General features: G+C 33.8%; 1 protein-coding gene across 1 annotated transcript in view; it reads right to left on the reverse strand.

Moving 5' to 3' along the window:
- The window catches only part of LOC118185959 (uncharacterized), a 246753-nt gene that overhangs the window by 191818 nt on the left and 35371 nt on the right, over positions 1-19564 (reverse strand). Inside the window, exons 2-3 of the mRNA XM_085819720.1 lie at positions 12502-12660; positions 506-575 (exon numbers count right to left, since the gene is read on the reverse strand). Of these exons, the coding sequence (XP_085675846.1) occupies positions 506-575; positions 12502-12549 (118 nt within the window). The 5' untranslated portion in view covers positions 12550-12660. The remainder of the gene's footprint in view (positions 1-505; positions 576-12501; positions 12661-19564) is intronic.

Raw genomic sequence — 19564 nt, forward strand, 5'->3', positions numbered from 1 at the left:
TCCGAGTTTTTGGTTCCCTCTTTTACTTCTTTATTCATCCTATGTCTTTGCCGTAAACTGCGATCAAAATTCATTCATACGAGATGTCACTGGGACTTTACAAGGTAATTGCATAGGACAGCTCAATTTCAATCAGTTAAAGAATAGCATAGCTGATGGATATTGATCCATCAGCTATTGCAATGTTTATATTGCTATATATTCTTCTTGGAATGCAGATTTCTTTGAAAGAAATAATGTCATGTTCTTACTGTAAACTCGTTCTTCGTAAATTAAATGACCGTAATGACTTTTCCTTCTCGATTTCGGGTACTAAAATTAGTAAATAAAAGGGGGGAGAAATACACGAGGAAATACGGTACATTTGTTCTTTATTTTTAGTAATAAAATTGAAATGTCATGATTTATTGCGGCGTATTTCAGCAAAAGCACCATAACATGTCAATAAAATTACAGACAGATAAATTTGAGTGATTTACAGAATTAATTAATTCATTTCACTTACCACTCGGTAGCGCAGAAGATATGTTATCTGAAGAAGAACATGGATACATTGGATCTGCTTTCAAATGACCCTAAAAAGAAAAAAACCAGTTTCATTTTTTGGATAGTAAAATCTTTGTTATATATTACTTACTTTTACTATGCATTATGATTGAAATATGTATTCTAAATTCAGTTAAGATAAATGCCCAATGAATTTCACTAAAGCTGAGACTTTCGGTTGAATTAGCGTGTGTTACGAGCTTTTACTATGGCTGCACAGATTATGTATTTCAATTATAGTTATGTACGATACTTCACTAAATTTACTTCTTTGTACAAGGTAAAGGAAGTATTGTAAAGGCGAAAAATTTCAGGTATCATATATCAACGAAAATATCAATTTTAACGGCTCTAGAATCCATTTTGAACGATGTTTTCACTCGACATCTGTACGCGCGGACACAATAAAGGGATCTTTTTCCTAAATGGATTGTAAAAAGGATTTAAAATTTATTCAGAAGAGACTTTTTCTCGACGTATGTAAGTACGTACGTATCCCGCATATTTCAAGAACGAGTATCCGTAGACCGTCGAAATTTTGCATATACCACTGCTATAGCATTTAATTGTGCATCTCTAATTTTCGTCGTAATCAGCCGCATCAAACGGGTATTATATATAAATATATATAGGCTAAAAATTAGAATAAATTTAGATGCTTTAAGTTTATATATATATATAAGTTATGCCTTAAGTTAATCTGAATGCAATAATTGCAGAATTATCAACAATTTAAAAGTTTTAGAAGTTTTTAGAGATGTTAAATGTATGCGTTTTAGAAGAAGATATATCTCCGAAAATAATCCGGATGTGTTTATGGGGGCTCAAAGAGACTCGTCCCAGACCAACAGACACTTTAAAGTCTCTAACTACGACGTTCCCCGGGCAGTCATGCTTCACAACAGAGGAGAAGGAACATACATCGTCATTAAACACAGCGTTAAAAACACAAGAGTTCCACTAATATTTTCACTCCAGGCGGGTCCACTTGTTAAGCAGTTTGCTGTAACTATCCCCTGATATTTCAGACATTGTCATCACTGCAAATCTTCCTCAAGCACCATTTTCGTACGTGAATAATGACTTAAATTTTGATCATGTGCCCATGTTTTTCGCTTTCTATGTACTTGGTTACGAATCGCCGCCTATTGAGTGTCACGTTAATTATAATGGCTTCACTTATCATGTGCAAAAATCCGTCATTGGTAATATTTCTCTCAGCAATAGCACAGAAATAAATTCTGCTATTAGTGAATCAAACTTCAGAATGTCCTTAACAACGCTAAATTTGCTAGCAACAAAGATAATTTTACTCTTCCTATGTATATTATTAAAAAAAATCTGATGTGTACACCACATGGCATCCTTGTACGGAATATTAAATTATACTCATTTTTTCTTTCATTTCATTTAAACTTATTAGATTGAATTAAACCTACTTCGCCGACAGCGCATAAACCACAATAGAATAAATGCATTCTTTAAAATTCACTTTGTTTACCATAGCGACACTCTGGCGCTAGGTTTACTTAACAGTATTATATTTCGTTCATATTATAACTCAGAATGCACAAAATTTATATCATTTAAAGAATTATCTAATCGTTGCCACATGTTCTATTCAAATACTATAATAACGCTAGAACTATGTATAAAAGAAATTAAGCCAACAAAACAAAAAAGAAACACCTTTTCACAGACAATTGAGTATTTCTCATTCAATTAATTCAGTTTTCACTTCGCGACAAGGCAAAAATACATAAAAACTCAAAATATCTGTGTTAAAAATTACGAAGTAAATCTTAAACGCTTATTTCCTCGAAAAAATTCCAGAAAGGATTAAGCATGATTTAAATAATAAATGAAGGCGTTATCTTTGTTGCTGCGAAGCTAAGTTTCTCTAGATTGGCAACAAATCCGCTACTCAGCTGTTTCAAATGTAAACAAGAGCAATGGCCGCTATCAAATTAGGCTTAGCGGCACTTAAACAATTTTAAAATTCTTGATAATTCTAAAAATATTGCATACAGATTTACTAAAGGCATAAAACCCTTAACCGGAAGATAAAAACGACATAATTCAATTATTTTTAAAGCAAAAAATGTACAGTTTACAAACATATAAAAGTAAAGAAACTGAGATCACTGAGCCGGGTAACAGAGTGGATATATTTATAAATATATTTACATACGTTTGGCGCGGTCGATTGAAACCAAAATACGAGGTGCACATCTGCATGTTATAGTAGTCTTATATACAAAATTTCAACGTTATGAGACTACTCGTTTTTGAGTTATGCGAGATACGTACGTACATACGTTCGTGCTGACGCCACGAAAAATTCTCTTCAGAATTCATTTTAAAGCAGTTTTTTAGTTTTTTTGGAGGAAAAGAGTCTTTTATTCTGTCCTTACGTACAGATATCACGCAAAAACATCGTTAAATTGCATTCGAAAGCGGTCAAAGTGGATATTTTCGTTGAAATATGCTGCCTGAAGCTTTTCGCGATTACAATACTTCCTTTTTACTTCGTACAAGGAAGTAAAAATTCAAGCAGAAGGACCTATTAAGGAAAATCTCCCAGCGTACGCAGGACTTAAGAGATACAAATATCTTTAATCAAGCCAGCAGAGACCTAAAAAAGGACTCAAGAATATAAAAAATTATAAGAGTATAAGCAAGAAAACTTGGACAGCTTAACTCACGTCGATCACGCTGTGTAGAAAACTGCTAAACATCTGAAAAATAATTTTAGCACCACGGGTCCAATTTCGAAAAGTAATACTAGAATTTACAATCCTGAGAAAAATGCTAATGTATGTGCCGACACTTATGAAGAACAGATCACCGGTAATAATATCTTCAACCCAAATGATGTAAAACTAATCGATCGATCGTGTTAATGACTTTAATTATTCTCTCACAAATGAATCCACTTTACGCAAAGTAAAAGAAATCCTTATTGCACTCAACCCCAAGAAAGCCTTAGGCCATGATCAAATAAACAACAGAGAACTTAAAACTGCCACCAAAAGTACTTATAGTACTTATAACCAATATAACGAATGCTTGTCTGTGACTATGCTTTCTTCCGCAGCCCTGGAAACATGTGAAGATGGTGACAAAACCGAAAATTACAGGCATGTTAGCCTGCTTCCCTCAACAGCAAGAATTTTTTAAAGAATTATATTTTAAAGAATGCATCATTTCGAAACATAATATTGTTACGAATTTGGTACATATACGGATAATTTTAGTGAAATTGTTGTAATTTTCTGTTTAATATCACATGGACATCTAAAGGAGTGAAGCTTGCTGGATAAGTAAGAATACAAAGGCAAGTCTATTTAACAATGAGGAAATGGCTATCTCGTTAATTTGGCGAGATATCGCCGAGCTGGCAACGATTTTGGAAACTAATTTTTGGAAACTAATTTGGCAAGAAATCGCCAAAAGTCCCCAAATTTGGAGAGCATTTGACGACATTTTGGTCCAGTCCCTGTATCACCGCCTAGGTACTGCAATTGAATAACCGTAATTGTTTTTAGATGGTCTGTAACGGTACTCGGCCTGCCTTCCAGTAATTTCAAGAAGTAGAAAGTATTAGAAATATCTCGGCGGCTGGATGAAAACTTTGTCATACCGGAGACAGCATCTGTTCCTGAATTGTTACTGTTGTGAGTTGGAAGTTTAGAGCGACTTCGGAGTATTAAAAGCTTCGCCTTTTAGAGGCGCTTTGGTTGGGTTGTGTTCAACGTTCTTAGGAGTTTGACGTGTAACGACTGATTGTGCTTTGTGATACTGTGAACGCCTGTACAAGTATTTCTGTGAAAGTTACAAAGCTCTGAAGTGTTTCTTTTCATAAAATGAGTTTTATCAATCTATCATCGGACCTATGTGCATTCAGTCTATAACGAACCCGTACGCACGAAACAATATTCTTTTTGAGCATCAGTTTGGATTTCGGAAGAGTTTCTCTACCATCTAATAAGTCACACGAATTGTAGATTATATCGGCGTTAGTTTCAATTAAAAAGATACTGTTCCAGGAATATTCGTTGATATCGAAAGGCTTTTGATAAGGTCTGGCACTATGGCCACCTTATCAAAATGATAGATAGCACTTAACTTCCCAACACAAATCATTCTTATTGGTAATTACAGGCAGCACAGGACTTTTTAACTTCGCATCCAAGATAAACCATTAGACATAAGAACAATATAGTGTACTGCAAGGTAGTATTCTAGCGCCTTTGATTTTTAATCTATATTACGATAAGTCTAAAAAAGATAACTCCCTTTTTGCATGCTACGCAGACGACACTGCACTTCTTTTCAAATCAGTTAGTTAAATAAAACGCTGCAACAAGCAATTGGGAAACTCTATCCTTGATTCAACGATTCGAAATTAAAAATAAATGCAGAAAAATCATGCATCATTTACTTTAGAAAGTACGTTTTGGGTCCAAACATGGGAGAAACCAAATGAATGATTGTGTAATAAATACCACGTGTAATACGAAAATAAGATACTTATGAGTCAACTCAACGGAACGCTTACATTCAAGTTTCATATCAGCTCTGTTCTAGATAAAACCCATAAAGTATTTATGAGCATCTAACCCCATCATCCATAGAAACTCTAAATTAAATCTGAATGCAAAAAAGTATCCTTTTTCTTGTTGAGAACACTTAGATAGCAGAAAGATTCAAAAGATGGTATATCAGCTTTTCCCTTTGATGCGGTGGGGTGAATTTATGACTGCACAAGGTAATCGCTCTCTGACAGCCATCAGTGGAACATCGAAATGACCTCGCTCATGTCGCGGGATACTGGCTGACTTTCGAACTAGCCTAATCGCTACCACTGTAGAATTCCGCCTATGATTCTTCTTTGATTGTGTTGAATGGCTTACATGTGATCTTTATCTTTGTTATTTGTGCGTATGTGCTTACTAATATATTTTTCTAATCTAATAAAAGTAAATAAATGTAAAATCAGGCATATCATGTTCATCCTTGCGTTAACACATGTCTCTATGGAGTGGTAACTCTAATCTCCACTAAGGTAAGGCGTGTCAATTTAGAAGCAATTAAACCTATTATCTCGCCGACCTGAGCGTCCGCTGTTAAAACTAACAGATGTGTTTTGCAATATTTACAAAATAAGTAGCTTCGTATTATTTTGAACGCACCGCGGTTTATTAAAAACTCGGTTATTCACAATGATCTTCAAATCAAGCCTAAAAATTCTGAAATTCTTGCCGCTATGCATAAATTCTACCAAAACTGCGACAATGCTCATGAAGTGGTAAGAAACATGGGTAATTACAACTATTTAGTTAAACAACTACATCAAAGAGAACAATCCATCATAATATGAGATGGTAACATTTTATTCGCTTGACTCTTCGCTGCTCATCTTACTTCAACAATATTTTGTAAATGCTTACCAGTGCTCAACAGCCGAATGGACTTTGTCAGTGAGTATTCTTCTTAGACTAGATCATGAGTTCGATGTCAACAAACTCAGAAGAAATTTTCCGGGAGTTGTACACATTTTCGACTTTCTTACTTTTACTTCACTCTTTTACTGAGGGAAATTTTTTATAGTATCTTACAATTTTCTTATACATGAAAAAGTTCATTTCAGTAATCTGCTGAAGAAAGGCGTAGCGAGTTTCGCCCACATTGCGAAAGTGAAAATTCTTTCGGAACACTTAAATATTTTTTTTTCTTACTTTAATTGTGTGATAGTTTTTCTAATTTATTTTGTATCCTGTTTATCTTTACAGTTCAAGCAAATACTCGGTATTGTAACATTATTGCAGTTCCAATGAAGATTTCAACCAGCAACAGATAACGCCCCATGATATGAAAATTTTCAATTTTACAACTACTCTGTACAGAGTCTCCGGCTTATTAGCAACATGTCCATCTTTTTCGTCCGGAATTTATAATTTTACTTCAGATAGCACAAGGGGAAATGAGAATTGTGGATAAAAAAACTTAAATAAACGACCATTTCTTTCACAGTGATGATCTACGCACATTCTTTCACCGCTTGCACTTCCTTGCTACATCACGTCTTTTCGCTAAGCTGTATTTTTCTACTATTTAAAATGTAAACTGCTTATATAGAAATTGTGGGGCTGTTATAACTCCCCCAGTGTTGCATCAATCAAGGATGCATCCTAAGAATTTAATCAACTATGGCACATTGTCTGCAACCTTGGCACATTTGTTTGCAACTCCACCTTTCCATTTATGCAACATCTTCAAGCTATCTTCTATGATGCGTCTTATTTGCGTGCGACGTTAAAGCCATGACTAAAAAGTGAATTGGTTTCATCCTCCTCAGAAACAACATCACCACACGCACATACACGGACACACACACACATATATATAAGGTGAATCACCTAAAACTTGCACCACAATGATTACTGAAATAAAACATGCTATTGATGTACTGATGTCATAGAATAGAAATCTAGACAAGAGCTCATAATTTGAGCACACACACGGCAATTAATAAGTACTAGATTACGTAATTTTTTAACAAAGTTACAGGGCCCCCCCTCCAAAAATAGAACAATGTTTATTGACATCAATAAATAAAACTAACTGAAATTAGAATATCTTTTTTTTTTTCTTTTTTTTTTTTCTTTTCTTTTTTTTTTTTTTTTTTCTTTTTCTTTCTTTTTTTTTTTTTTTCAGGACTCTATTGCAAGTAGTTTACGAGTTATCGTAATATCAAAATTATGAAAAATTATAAATATCTTCATTCTGGATTTCTACTGGAGTGTAAAGATTGTTTGAAGAAGATTCAGTTGGTTTTATTGCTAAACACATTATACCTGGGTTTAAGCAGCACATGTTCTTTATCTTAAGCCGGATAATATCGTGCAGCGTTATAAGAAAGCAGCACATAAACTTAACTCACGACTATTAAGTACATTTCAAGAAATACTTCAGTATGAAAAGCATTAATATAATAAAGCTGCATCGTCCGTCGTGCAATTTCTTAATTACAAAGAAAAAATATATCGAAGAATTTTCTTTCTAAATTCAAACAGAAACTCTAAAATAGGAAGTGGCAACAATTTTCCTGTCATAAACAGCAGCGAAAGTTAGAAATCTGTATTTGCTGCATAATATGTTAGAAATGTCGACCAAGAGTTGCGACAAAGGAATCTGGCTAGATAGCGGCTTGCTTTGAAGTTTTCGTATCGCCGGTTCGTTTTTAGTTGCATTTACCAGGAAGGTATTGTAATAAAATTTCGTCATCTGTATACCGAAGGTGTGAAAAGGAAAAGTAAGTAGGTGTTAGAAAAGCCACTGTAATCGTAACTGTCGGCTTTCGTTTTCGTACAGTAATAAATGAAATACGGTGGCTTGTAAGAAGAAAAGAAAGCATCCAGCTTAAAATGTCCAAATGCAAAGCATTCTTTTAAACAGGTACCATATTGAAAGTTGGTAAGGCGCTAAATGTGATCGCCGTTAATATTATCATTCGGGTATTGTTATCGAATTGACGAAGTCACGCCTGTTTGTATATGGGAAGCAGGAAAATATGTGATCACTAATTCTGTTAATGTTATCAAAATGAATTTTCAAGTAAATTCTACAAATAATTTGAATTGAATTAAAAAATTCATTGAATTTTAAAGTAAATAAATTTTAAAATAAAAAAAATCTGAAAGCTTTCAGATTACGACCAATCTTGAAATATAAAACATGGCTATAATATTTGGTGGCAACAGTTTGAAAAGTGATTCGACGCAAAATGCCGTTTTGAAATCAATAGTCCTTCTGGGATAGCGCTCTTTGGGCTAATAATAAATTTTAAATAGTCAAATAAATTTAAAAAATTTCCAAATGACTTGAAAATATCACAAAGTAAGGGATTGTTTGGTTTTTGTTTAAGTCAACCATTTAAAATTTAGGAAAAAAAAAAATGTCAGCTTTTGTTGAATTTGGCGCAGATTTTGAATACTTCTCTTGATTTCGTGAAAATGAGACATAGTTCCCTCTTCTTCAGTCAGAAGAAGAGGGAGCTATGAGGAAACAAAACGATTATTCTTCGCCCAAAAGTTTCTAACTGAGCTTATTTATTTTTTGACAACTATGAATGACAGTTAATGAAATCTGTACCTTGAAATCTTTGAATAAGATTGATATCGCATTGTAAATTAGCTAACTACACTTCAAATAATACAAACTCGAACTTCAACTAACTAAAATCTTGAGATCTTTGTAACAGGGGTCTTTGCAACAAATACATCATTATAATGTCTTCGCGGGCCCATAAAATTGCTTTGGGGAGCCACTAGTTTGACAGTTCCGATTAAAGGGGATGAATCATGTTTCTACACCCCTAAATTCTTTCCTCATATTGCAGGAAGAACGGTGTCTGGGGAATGCGGACTTTGGATCCAAGTTCCATCGGAACTGATTTAAATTTCGAACTTTAAAATAATTCGACATAAATTTGTAATATAAGAAGACTTCTCGATAAGTAATAAAAATTAAGATCATGAACGCAACATGAGATGAAAAAAGGCAGAAGGAGCTGGAGATGGGTGTAGATGAGAGTTCAGACAAGGTTTTCTAACACATTTAATCTCAGTAACACATTTAAGAGTTTTTGAGTTGAGTTGAAATGAGGCAGTAACAAAAACAAAATGATCTTAAAATTCAAATCCCTTCAATGAAATACCACTTGTTCCTACGTTCATACGAACCATTTATTCAATGTGTCCATCCATACCGATGGACCATATTAACAATTCGGTATGGATAATATCGATATTCAGTATGTATAATATCGGTATGGATAATATGGTCCATCCAATACCGATATTCCATATTCCATTGTTCCATTCAAGTGCACAACAAGGGTTTTCAAATATGACATACTCATATGAACAATTCATCCACTCAATCAAAGGAATCTAAATACAAAAAATAAAGTTCATTCATTATGTCCATCCATATTCATTTGAACATATTCATCATTTCATATCCATTCCATGTTTCATTGTTCCAGTGAACTGGACAACAACGGATATGTAATATAACATATTCATATGAACAATTCATCCACTCAATCAAAGGAATCTAAGTACAAAAATACAGTTCATTCATTATGTCCATCCATATTCATTTGAACATATTCATCATTTCATATCCATTTGTTGCATTGTTCCAGTGGACTGGGCAACAGCCGGATATGTAATATAACATATTCATATGAACAATTTATCCATTCAGTCAATGGAATTCAATGGAACATCATTTGCTCATACGTTTATGTGAACAGTCCAATGGAGCAATGGACGTCATTGAGTGGAACAATTCAATGAACCATTCAGTTCACTGAATGGCTTATTGAATGGCCCATTGATTGTCGTCTGATATAAACGTCTTGTGTGTGGATTCCATGAGGTGGTTTTTTGAAATCTTATGTAAACATCTATCTTCCTCTTGTTTTGAAAGGCAAGTATGTAGGCTTTATTTAGATCGGAATACAATTGTAGATTTGCATGAAAGACAAACGCACAAATAAACAAACAGTCACTCCTATACTTATACAGGGCGTCACAGAAAAAACTTCCCCTATTTGAATCCCTATCGGCCTATCCCGTTCAATCATTCGAAATGAAATTTCAGGTATTGTTATTTGAAGGCATGCGGGCGAGATTGTGATGATTTAAAACAATAGAGAAATAATAATAAACGTGGCAATACTGGCCACGTCGACAAAAACCTCGGATAGGCATAGCAGGGAAAACGCAGTCTTCAGCACCATCAAAACAGGGAGGACACACACCTTTTCTCTCCGTCGAGAAGATTCTACTGCGCAATTTAGTTCACCTTTTCTACTCAGCTAGGGAGCGAACGGGAGGAATGCCTATTTCAACAGGAACTATACACGTATGATAAACTGCCGGCGTAAAAAATGTGCAAAGAAGAGCATTGTAAAGAACCACTGACAACACAGACAGAAGGTGCCTGGAGCAACAGCGTGTCTACTTTTTTCTTTATCTGATATGATGAAGATAGCAGGTAGCCGCTGAGGATAATACGGATGGATGAGGCGCATTTCTTCTTGGAAGAGTAAACTCCAAGAACTGCTTTCACACGGCTGATGAAAATCCTCATGATGTGGCACCAGTGCCTTGCACGAAGCTGAAGTGATTGGGCTGTTCCAGTATCGCAAGCACATTCATTCTCAATCTATATTTTTGCGAAGAGGTCACTTTCACAGGTATGAAAATGTACTCCATCACAAGTGCTCGGTATACAACAATGTTGCAGACTTATGTGATTCTAGATATGCAGAAGCGTTAATGTCGTTAATGACACTGTAGGCGTCCAAGATAACGCTCATCCACAAGTCACCACATATTCGGCAAGTGCTGCAACAGCACTTTGGAGATAGAATTATTTCCCTATACTTTGCAATTTTGTGGTCTCCGAGATCCTCTGATCTCACTCCGATTGAGTTTTGGTTCTGGGGTTACCTGAAATCTAAAATGTGCACGTCAAATCCACGAGATTTTCAGAACTGAAGGATACTTTAAAATGTAAAGTTATATAGATTCCTCCTACGATGTTACGTTCATCATTGTTGCTATCGATCTACCGCATAGAATACGTTATCGTCCGCGAAGTTGAAAACTTGTAATCCAATAAAAGTTTTTCCCCCTCTCCTATCTTGTGTTGTCATTTGTCCTTTACAATGTTCTTCTCTGCAAATGTTTTACTTCGGCAATTTTTGTCATTACGAGTATCATTTCAACGCCATTTACGGTTCTTTAAATGCGCAACGCTGATCAATTTGCGCAGGTAAAAAGTGGCTGTAGCCATTCCAAAATTTAGAAATGTTTTCACTGTAACCGTAACCATGAGCATTGCTGTATTGCTTTAAATCCGTGCCTAACCGTATTGCTTTAAATCATCATAATCTCGAGCGCATACCTTCAAATAACAATATCTGAAATTTCATTTCGATTGGTTGCGTGCATAAGCCGCTAGGAACTCATATATTGGGGAAGTGTTTTCATAACCAACCTGTATAAATAATATAGATAATGATGATTAGCTTGCGATAGTGCTGATGTACTATCGTCATAGGATGTGATGTAATTTTATCCATTAGCAAATCCTCCATTAGAAATTCCTCAAAAGTTAAAATTAGGATCCGTACATGCAGACCATAAGGTGCTATTAAATTGAATGACGTAAAAAACTGAAAAGCAGACTTGATCATTTATTCTTTAAAAATTAACAGTATAAATGCATAAAAACAATTTTGTTCTTTGGGGGAAAATAATGGAAGGGTTATCTGTCTTCCTGAAAATTCAAAAAGTGTTTTGAGCTCTAAGAGATGTTATTGTTTTTATTTTGCGATAAAAACCTCTACATTCTAAAGAAGCGTTATTATCACTCATAAATTCATAACACGCTGTATTTATCTTCGATATCATAAAAGCATATTGTCCATTACAGCGTTCTTTTTATAATGCACCGATCGCAAAATTACTAATTATTTTCATGTGGCCGCTATCATCTACAATCTAAACAAAATCTAATAGTAATAATGAAGTTTTGTAGTGACATGTAGATCGTAAGCATCTTTCTAAAACTTTACTTAAACACTTAAATTCTTTTTGTTTTGTTTATTTGCGCCACTTTAAGTTCCAGAAAGAAATACGGAAACAATCGGAGGTTTAAAACTGAAATTCTTTTTAAGATGATTTTTTAATTTTATATAACGATTTCATGTTCTGTAACGAAAAATGTTAATCTTATTTAAGATTACGAGCTAAATATTTGTATTTTTTTATAAAAAGGTGACAATGCATTTCTCTGTTGTAATTCAAAACAGCATTAAAAGTTCAACAGTATAACAGCATGAAATTGTTGAAATATAGGACTTGGTCTTACTTGTGGTATGGTCATTTTCATGTCGTAGTTCTTGGGCGTAGCATCCATTACTGTGCACGTGATCCGATGACATCATGATGCCTTGCATCGTGGCTTGGCATTTCTCGAATTTTCGAAAATATTTAGGCAAAGGTTTCCATAGCTTTGTCTTTCTTTATTCTGAAATTAATAAAAGAGTTTAGAGTTAGAAGAGTAATTCTTTAGTTATGAAGAAAAACGTAATTAATCTTAAGTTCTTTAAATATAATACATAGCAATAATATTTGGTCGCAACAATTTAAACAGTGATTTCCGTTTGTAGTGAAACGCCACAAAATGCCGTTTTGAAACTAATAGCCTTTCTGGGCTACCGCGTCTTCGGACTAATAAAAATAAGAAGGAAGTTCAAAAAAGTTTGATTGAATTCCAAAGCACGGTTATAAAATTATTCATAAAATAGTTATTGATCATTTGAAAATTCTAGAGCAAAAAATTATTCGTTACTTTCCAAATGTAAAAATAAAAAAATTTGACTGGGTTCGAAATCCATTTGTGATAATCCACACTTCAATTATTTTTGAAGGAAGAGAAGAATTAATTTCGATGTGTCAAATTCAGACGAATCAATTAATTCATTCTTAGGTGTGATTATCCGACAATATCACAAAAAGTTTTAAGTGCGTTATTACAGTTTTCCACGTCTTATTTATTCCGATGTGCGGCTTTGACCAGTATAAAAACGAAAAAAGAATCTAAACTTTTAAATCCGGATCACGAAATGAATGTAGTATACTCAGTTTAACGCCTAAATATAAATAAAGATATCAAAAAACAGAAATTTTAAATCTTCATATTAATTGAAATTTAATTTATCACTGAATAAACATTTCGTTTACGTTGTACTGCAATTTTGTTTCATATTTCATTGACAATTACTATCGTATGCTATTTTTATAAAAATATTTTATAGATGCATCAAACAATTAACCACACAAAAGTCTTTCAAACGTATCTCATTGTTAGCATATCACGAAATTTTTAAATTATTAAATGTGTACAGTTATTTAAAAAAAAGGTTGAGAATCACTGTTCTAAACAAAAGCGTATATCAGGTGGGCGAGAACTCAGTTGTTGGCGAACCAGGATATAGGATAACACGTTAGAAGATCCTTTTGCGTCATGCATTGAACTAAATTATCATTGATATATCGAGATAAAGACTTTGAATCCGTTCATTAACTTCATTAGAGTTCCTTGATGACTTTGAATCCATTCATTGACTTTATTCGAGTTCTTTGATGACTTTGAATCCGTTCTTTGACTTCATTCGAGTTCCTTGATGGATCTGTTAGAGGCTAATGCTTATTTATAATTGTAAATGTGTATTTTAAATGGAAATTTATAAGTGATAGATGGGTCTAAACCATGGCTTTTATGTTAAGTCATTTTTGTTAAAAATTATTAATGTATTGTGAAACTTAAAAACAATGAAAAATAAATGTAGTAATTTCACCTAATAGTACATTTCTTTTTAAATTAAAGTTCCTGTTAACATCATTCGTTTCATCAATTAATTTTTATACCGTTTTGTGAGATAACTTTTTTCTTATCAAATCGGATACAACGAGCCAAATTTTCAGTCCCTTGAAAGGGAGTTCAACTGTATTCATAAATTCTAACAACCGAGTGCAGTGCCTCGATCCAAGCACGAGCGCAATGTCTGGACGCGACCTTCAGTGATGACACAAAACAAAAGCAAGACAACTAAATAAAAATCCCGAGAAAGCTATCAAGTTTCTGCTAATACGCAATTGCGTCGGGCACCGACTGAAAGAAATAGCTTACAATCTATCACTTGCTTTTGGCACGCGCCTCGTGAATAGCTAAAAAAGAAGCTTCGGACTTATGAAAGGACCCTCTTTCTAGGGCCCTAAAATAGCCTCCTTATCGGCTATTTCGTTTTTTTATTTTTCTGTCTTTCTTTGCATGGTTTGCGACGATCATTCACGTACTTATCATTCTGCGGAATTTTCCACCGGCGGTTAGAAATTTTTTGAGGAAAAATTAATGGTGTTTCGGTGTAAAAGAGTCGTTTTGGGACTGTTATTGCAGCTTGGAGGAGACAGGCTGTGGACATTATGTGTTTCTGGCGTCTTCAGCAGCATTTTTAGGGAAGCGGGAAAAAAGCTCAAGAGCTGCTTAAAGTTACAGTTTGCAACATTGACTTTAGCTCCTTCACTCTCCTGATAAAGGCATATACAGTCTATTTCCTCAAACGTAAGATGATATTTTACCATTTAAAATGGCCTTCGGCATAGGTTGCATGTTTTTACTTAAAATATATTTTAAGATGATTTACCGCCCATATTTTCAAAAGAAAACTTTATTACTTTTTCTGATCAAAATTCTATGATATATACCTGTTACCATCAAAGTATCAAAGTATTCTATACGGTACGTAAGCGTTTTATAGAATGCCCAAAACTCTCCGGCATTGTATGAAACGATTAATATTTCGTACATTTCCTAGACATTTTGTAGAATGGCAAATAAAAAACCGGCAAACTATGAAATACATCTTTGATTCGTTTCAAATATCCATACCTTTAATACATTTCATAGATAATCCATACATTTAATGCTTTAATTCCACAATTCTATACGTTTCATACAGTTTCATGTATTGTTGTCTTTAATAAGAAAGGCATAAACTATATTAATAACTTAAGTTTTCCTTTATTAAAAATGCTAAATTAATAAAAAATAAATTTCAACAATTAAAACAAAAAAAAAATCATTCTTTATTCCATAGAAAGATCCCAATTTTTCAAAAGAAATTGAAATTCCTCAATACAATCACCAACAATTCATAAAGATCGAGTTTCATCTTTTCGCGTTTCTGAACGAAGTCCCTATTCCAGTTTTAAATTTGCTAATCAGTTTTATAAAATACATGAATTTAAAATCTTAAATAATTTCAGAAATGTGAAAAAATGACTCTGCAGCTCTGTGCTTATTTTTGAAATAACACTTTAATTCCTACATCGAAAATAAACTAGTTAAATTAATTAAACATTAAAATAAAAGGTGAAATAATTTTGATGTTAATAATTAAATTTACATTAAAATAAACTAAATAAAATTTAATTCATAAATTTTAAAATGCGGTTTTGTTTGTTTTTCTCTTAGCCAAATCGCGGATGACATTCCAGAAGTTCGTTTCATGACTTCAGTTGCTCTTCTGTAGACTGTGTACAGTCAAAAGTCGTTAATTCGGACACCCATAATCCGGAATGATCTATAATCCAGGCCTCAAAGCTAAAAAATTTCTGCACATGCGCCGCATTGACACATGCGTATAGGCGTTTACGCGTGCGCGTAAGAACTTTACGACTGCGCATATGCGTCTGCGCAAGCGCAGAATATTTTTTCGCGTGCGCGTTTAATGTATAACGGACGGTACAAGCTAAAATTATCTATTTCAGTTATGTTGATGATTGCGTTGTTCCTTAATTTTCGAATTGGATGCGGTTTATTATTTTTTGCAGACTGTAAGAGCAATGTTATAAAAATAAACTTGAACTTTCGATTATGTCAAATAGAATTTCCGATGCTGGAGCTCCCAAAGGATCTACAAAACGAAAGTATGTTTCGATGTCCATCAAACAAAAAGTGGAATTGCTGCAAAAAATGGATAAAGACATGAAGAAGGTGACAGAAACGAACGAGAGGTTAGTGAAAACGAAAAAGTTTCGATAGACAAGTTAGTCGGTATTCTCGGCACAGCAATTACGGGACTTGAACAGCGGAACTTTGCAATTGAACAAGAAATTATGTCTGTTTATAGAATTAAAGAGAAAGTATTATCACATAAAACGAAACAACTTATATTGAAAGAAATGTTTAATAAAGTAAACAAATAAATATTAAGCTTTTTTTTTTTTTTTTTTTTTGTAAATTTTGATACCTTTTAGATCATAATTGTTCTTTATTTCATAAATTACGGTTTCATATTTTTAATTTTAGAATTTCCGCATGCTATCTTACGAGATTTAAACTGATGATCTATAATCCGGAAAAATCGATAATCCGGAATCGCCGAAGTCCCGACGAGTCCGGATTAACGACTTTTGAGTGTATTTATTAAATGCGAGATACTCATCTTTAGGTCTTAGATGCTTGTTAACCGATTTGCATCTAGAAAATTCTCTCACAACAAGTAATACTTATAGAAATTGTGAGGGAAATCCGATGCAGAAATCTTCCTCATCTATCTTAATTAAATCCTTAAACTTAGTTGTCATTCGTATTTTTTATTCAAAAGTTTCAATGAAGTAAAGAAGGCCAAGCAAGAAATTAAAGAAATTTCTTTGTAATTCCTTCGAAACTATCTCCACTGAAAAAAAAAAAAAAAAAAAAAAAAAAAAACCTGAAAGGTTTCAGATTTTAAATTACGTCAATAGGTGAATTTTTTTAACGTTTTGTATGTTACCTTTATTGATTAAATATCATGTTCTACGTACTCAAACTGCAAAATTCAGTTCAGTAGCAATATCGCACATTAATATTAAAATGAGCATATCTTTAGAATTTCCGGTACAGGGTCTCGCGCGCTGGAGATGAAATTTTTTTTTCGTACAGTGTTGCCATTGCTCGCTTTGAAATCGCTTAATTTTTTAATAAAAAATTCGTTTAAGTGTTACAAAATATTGAAGAGTCATTAGGTTTTTTTTTTTTTTTTTTTTTTAAAAGCAGGAAAGATGAAAAATATACAACCGCCTTCTCCGAGAATCGTACCACGAACCTCTGGAATACTGGCCCAGCGTGCTGAACCAATACACCACGAAGGACGCTTGGAAAGTGGGAGAAATACCTTATAATATGATATCGATAATAAAACAAATTTTAAATTCAAATCAGGGCTTCCATCTGCCCATATTATACGGAAGATCACGTTATTCAAATTTTGATAGCTCTTGGTACCGTTGTTTTATCACAATGCGAGAAACAGATGCATTCATGCAGATTCTTCGCTATTTAATTTCTCTAAATATAAGTCAGGGCGATAATATATGGTGGCAACGATTTGAAAAGTGATATAATCTTTTAAAGTTTTCGACGCAAAATGCCAAAACGAAATGAATAGTCCTTCAGGGCAAACTGCCCCTTTGGACTAAAAATTCTTTCCTCATTTCAGTTTCATGTCACGATTAGGCAACTCGTGAATCTTCACATCACCAATGACAGAGCGGATAATTCAGAGGCTTAATTAGAGAAAGGGTGCAGGCTGCAGCAGTCCGCACCGACAAGAGAACAAATTGTCAGACGGAATTAAATTTAGAATTAAAAAGAGTTTTCGTCTAGATGAAACATTTTAAGAAATCACTGCGTGATTTTCAAAACTACATACATTTGTTACATCTTTTTTATTCTGTCTAAACTTTTGAATGCAAATTACGAATATCCGTTACATTATGATTAGGGTCACATTCATGGGGATGTATTCTCCGTTATTGCTTGGGAGATCGAAACAGGAACGTGAAAAGGCGGTTCTTTTGAATTTATTTTAAAATGCAATCACTAGAATAAAATTCTAAATGTTGTAATGATGTAATTGTTGTAATTGATACCAAATTTCCTAACAAGTACTGTAATTACTGATTGTGAGAAGCGTTTTCTGAATGAAACTCCTTTAAGAAGTATTTAAGAACTACTAAAGGACATTTTTCATTTAAGAAGTCTTTTTCTACAACCTACATTAACAGTAAGAGCAATCAAAAGACCTCTACAATGTCATCGATGATTTTACAAACAAGTAAACAAAATCTTACAAACAAGTAAAAATTTACAATGAAGTAAACAAGTAAACAAACAACATAATGATATAATTATTAAAATGTTGGAAGTTTTAGAAATAAATATGGAGTTTCAGTTTATTTCCCTACATGTCGTTTTGAACTTTTTTTGCTATTATTTGTTTGTGTATCAAGTAGGGTGGCAAATTCAAGGACGGTCCCAGACTACAAAATCAGGGGCCGCTCCGAAAGACAAAAGTTCTAACTACGTCATTGCGATAAGATAGATAAATAGTGGAAGCTCAATCAAGATCAAATACCAAATAACAGATTAGCCCTTGTGCGGTTAATCATATGTGCAGTATAGGGTACGTTATGTGTTATTCGTGTATGCATAATCTGAGTACATGTCAGTGCCGCTTTCGTAACATGGATGTGGACCAGATCCCATTTTTAAACCTTTCCAACAGAACTTTATTCCTCCATAAGGCATTTATCTCAGACGCATGATCGTATATAGTGAACTTTGCTATGACTCAATAAATTTCATTTGGTCTTCCTTTTCGGAAGATTCATATGACTTACTTCTACAGGTATAATATGTATAATATTAAAAATGCATCTTCCAAAAATAAGCCGCCGGGAGCGGACCGCACTTCCTCCGCCCTCTAGTTACCTAACTATTTTTATGAAAGTAATTCTTATGAAGATTTTTATCTTTTAAAAACTCCGAGTTTTAGGGTCGACGAGCATTCCATCTAGTGCTGACTACACTGCTGGCCATTAAAATTGGAGCACCATAAAAGAAAGCAAATAAAAAAGAGATATTTATTGTACGCGAGTAGTATGGCATGAAGACAAAATGATTAAATTTGTAAGCAGTTTTGGGGGCTTTACAGGGGTGCGAAATTAGTAGAAACAGCTGCCAACCCTGGCAGCTAAAACGGCACTTACCCAGTTAGGTACAGTGTCGAACTGGGCTTGGATGACAGAAATTGGCAATTCATTCCATGCTGCTTCAAGTCTATGCCACACTTCATCAACTTGTAGGGTTTATATTTATTTTAACTAACATTTATTTTAAGTTTAAACTATCTTTCCTGTCAAGCCTTACTTTCCCCTGGAATTGCTAATGCCAGAGTATGTAAATTTTAGTAGAACGCGCAAGGATTCAAAATAGTCAGCGGAAGTTTCTGAGTTAAATAGAAGGGAAACGAGTTCGAAGGTGTGCTTTCTTGCTTCACGAACGTGGAGGTGGCTAGTTAGAAATTGAAGAACCACGCGTTTCG

This window comes from Stegodyphus dumicola, chromosome 1 (genome assembly GCF_044657685.1).
Source record: "Stegodyphus dumicola isolate Sdum_Otavi_A_Nest chromosome 1, ASM4465768v1".
Classification (NCBI taxonomy): Eukaryota; Metazoa; Arthropoda; class Arachnida; order Araneae; family Eresidae; genus Stegodyphus; species Stegodyphus dumicola.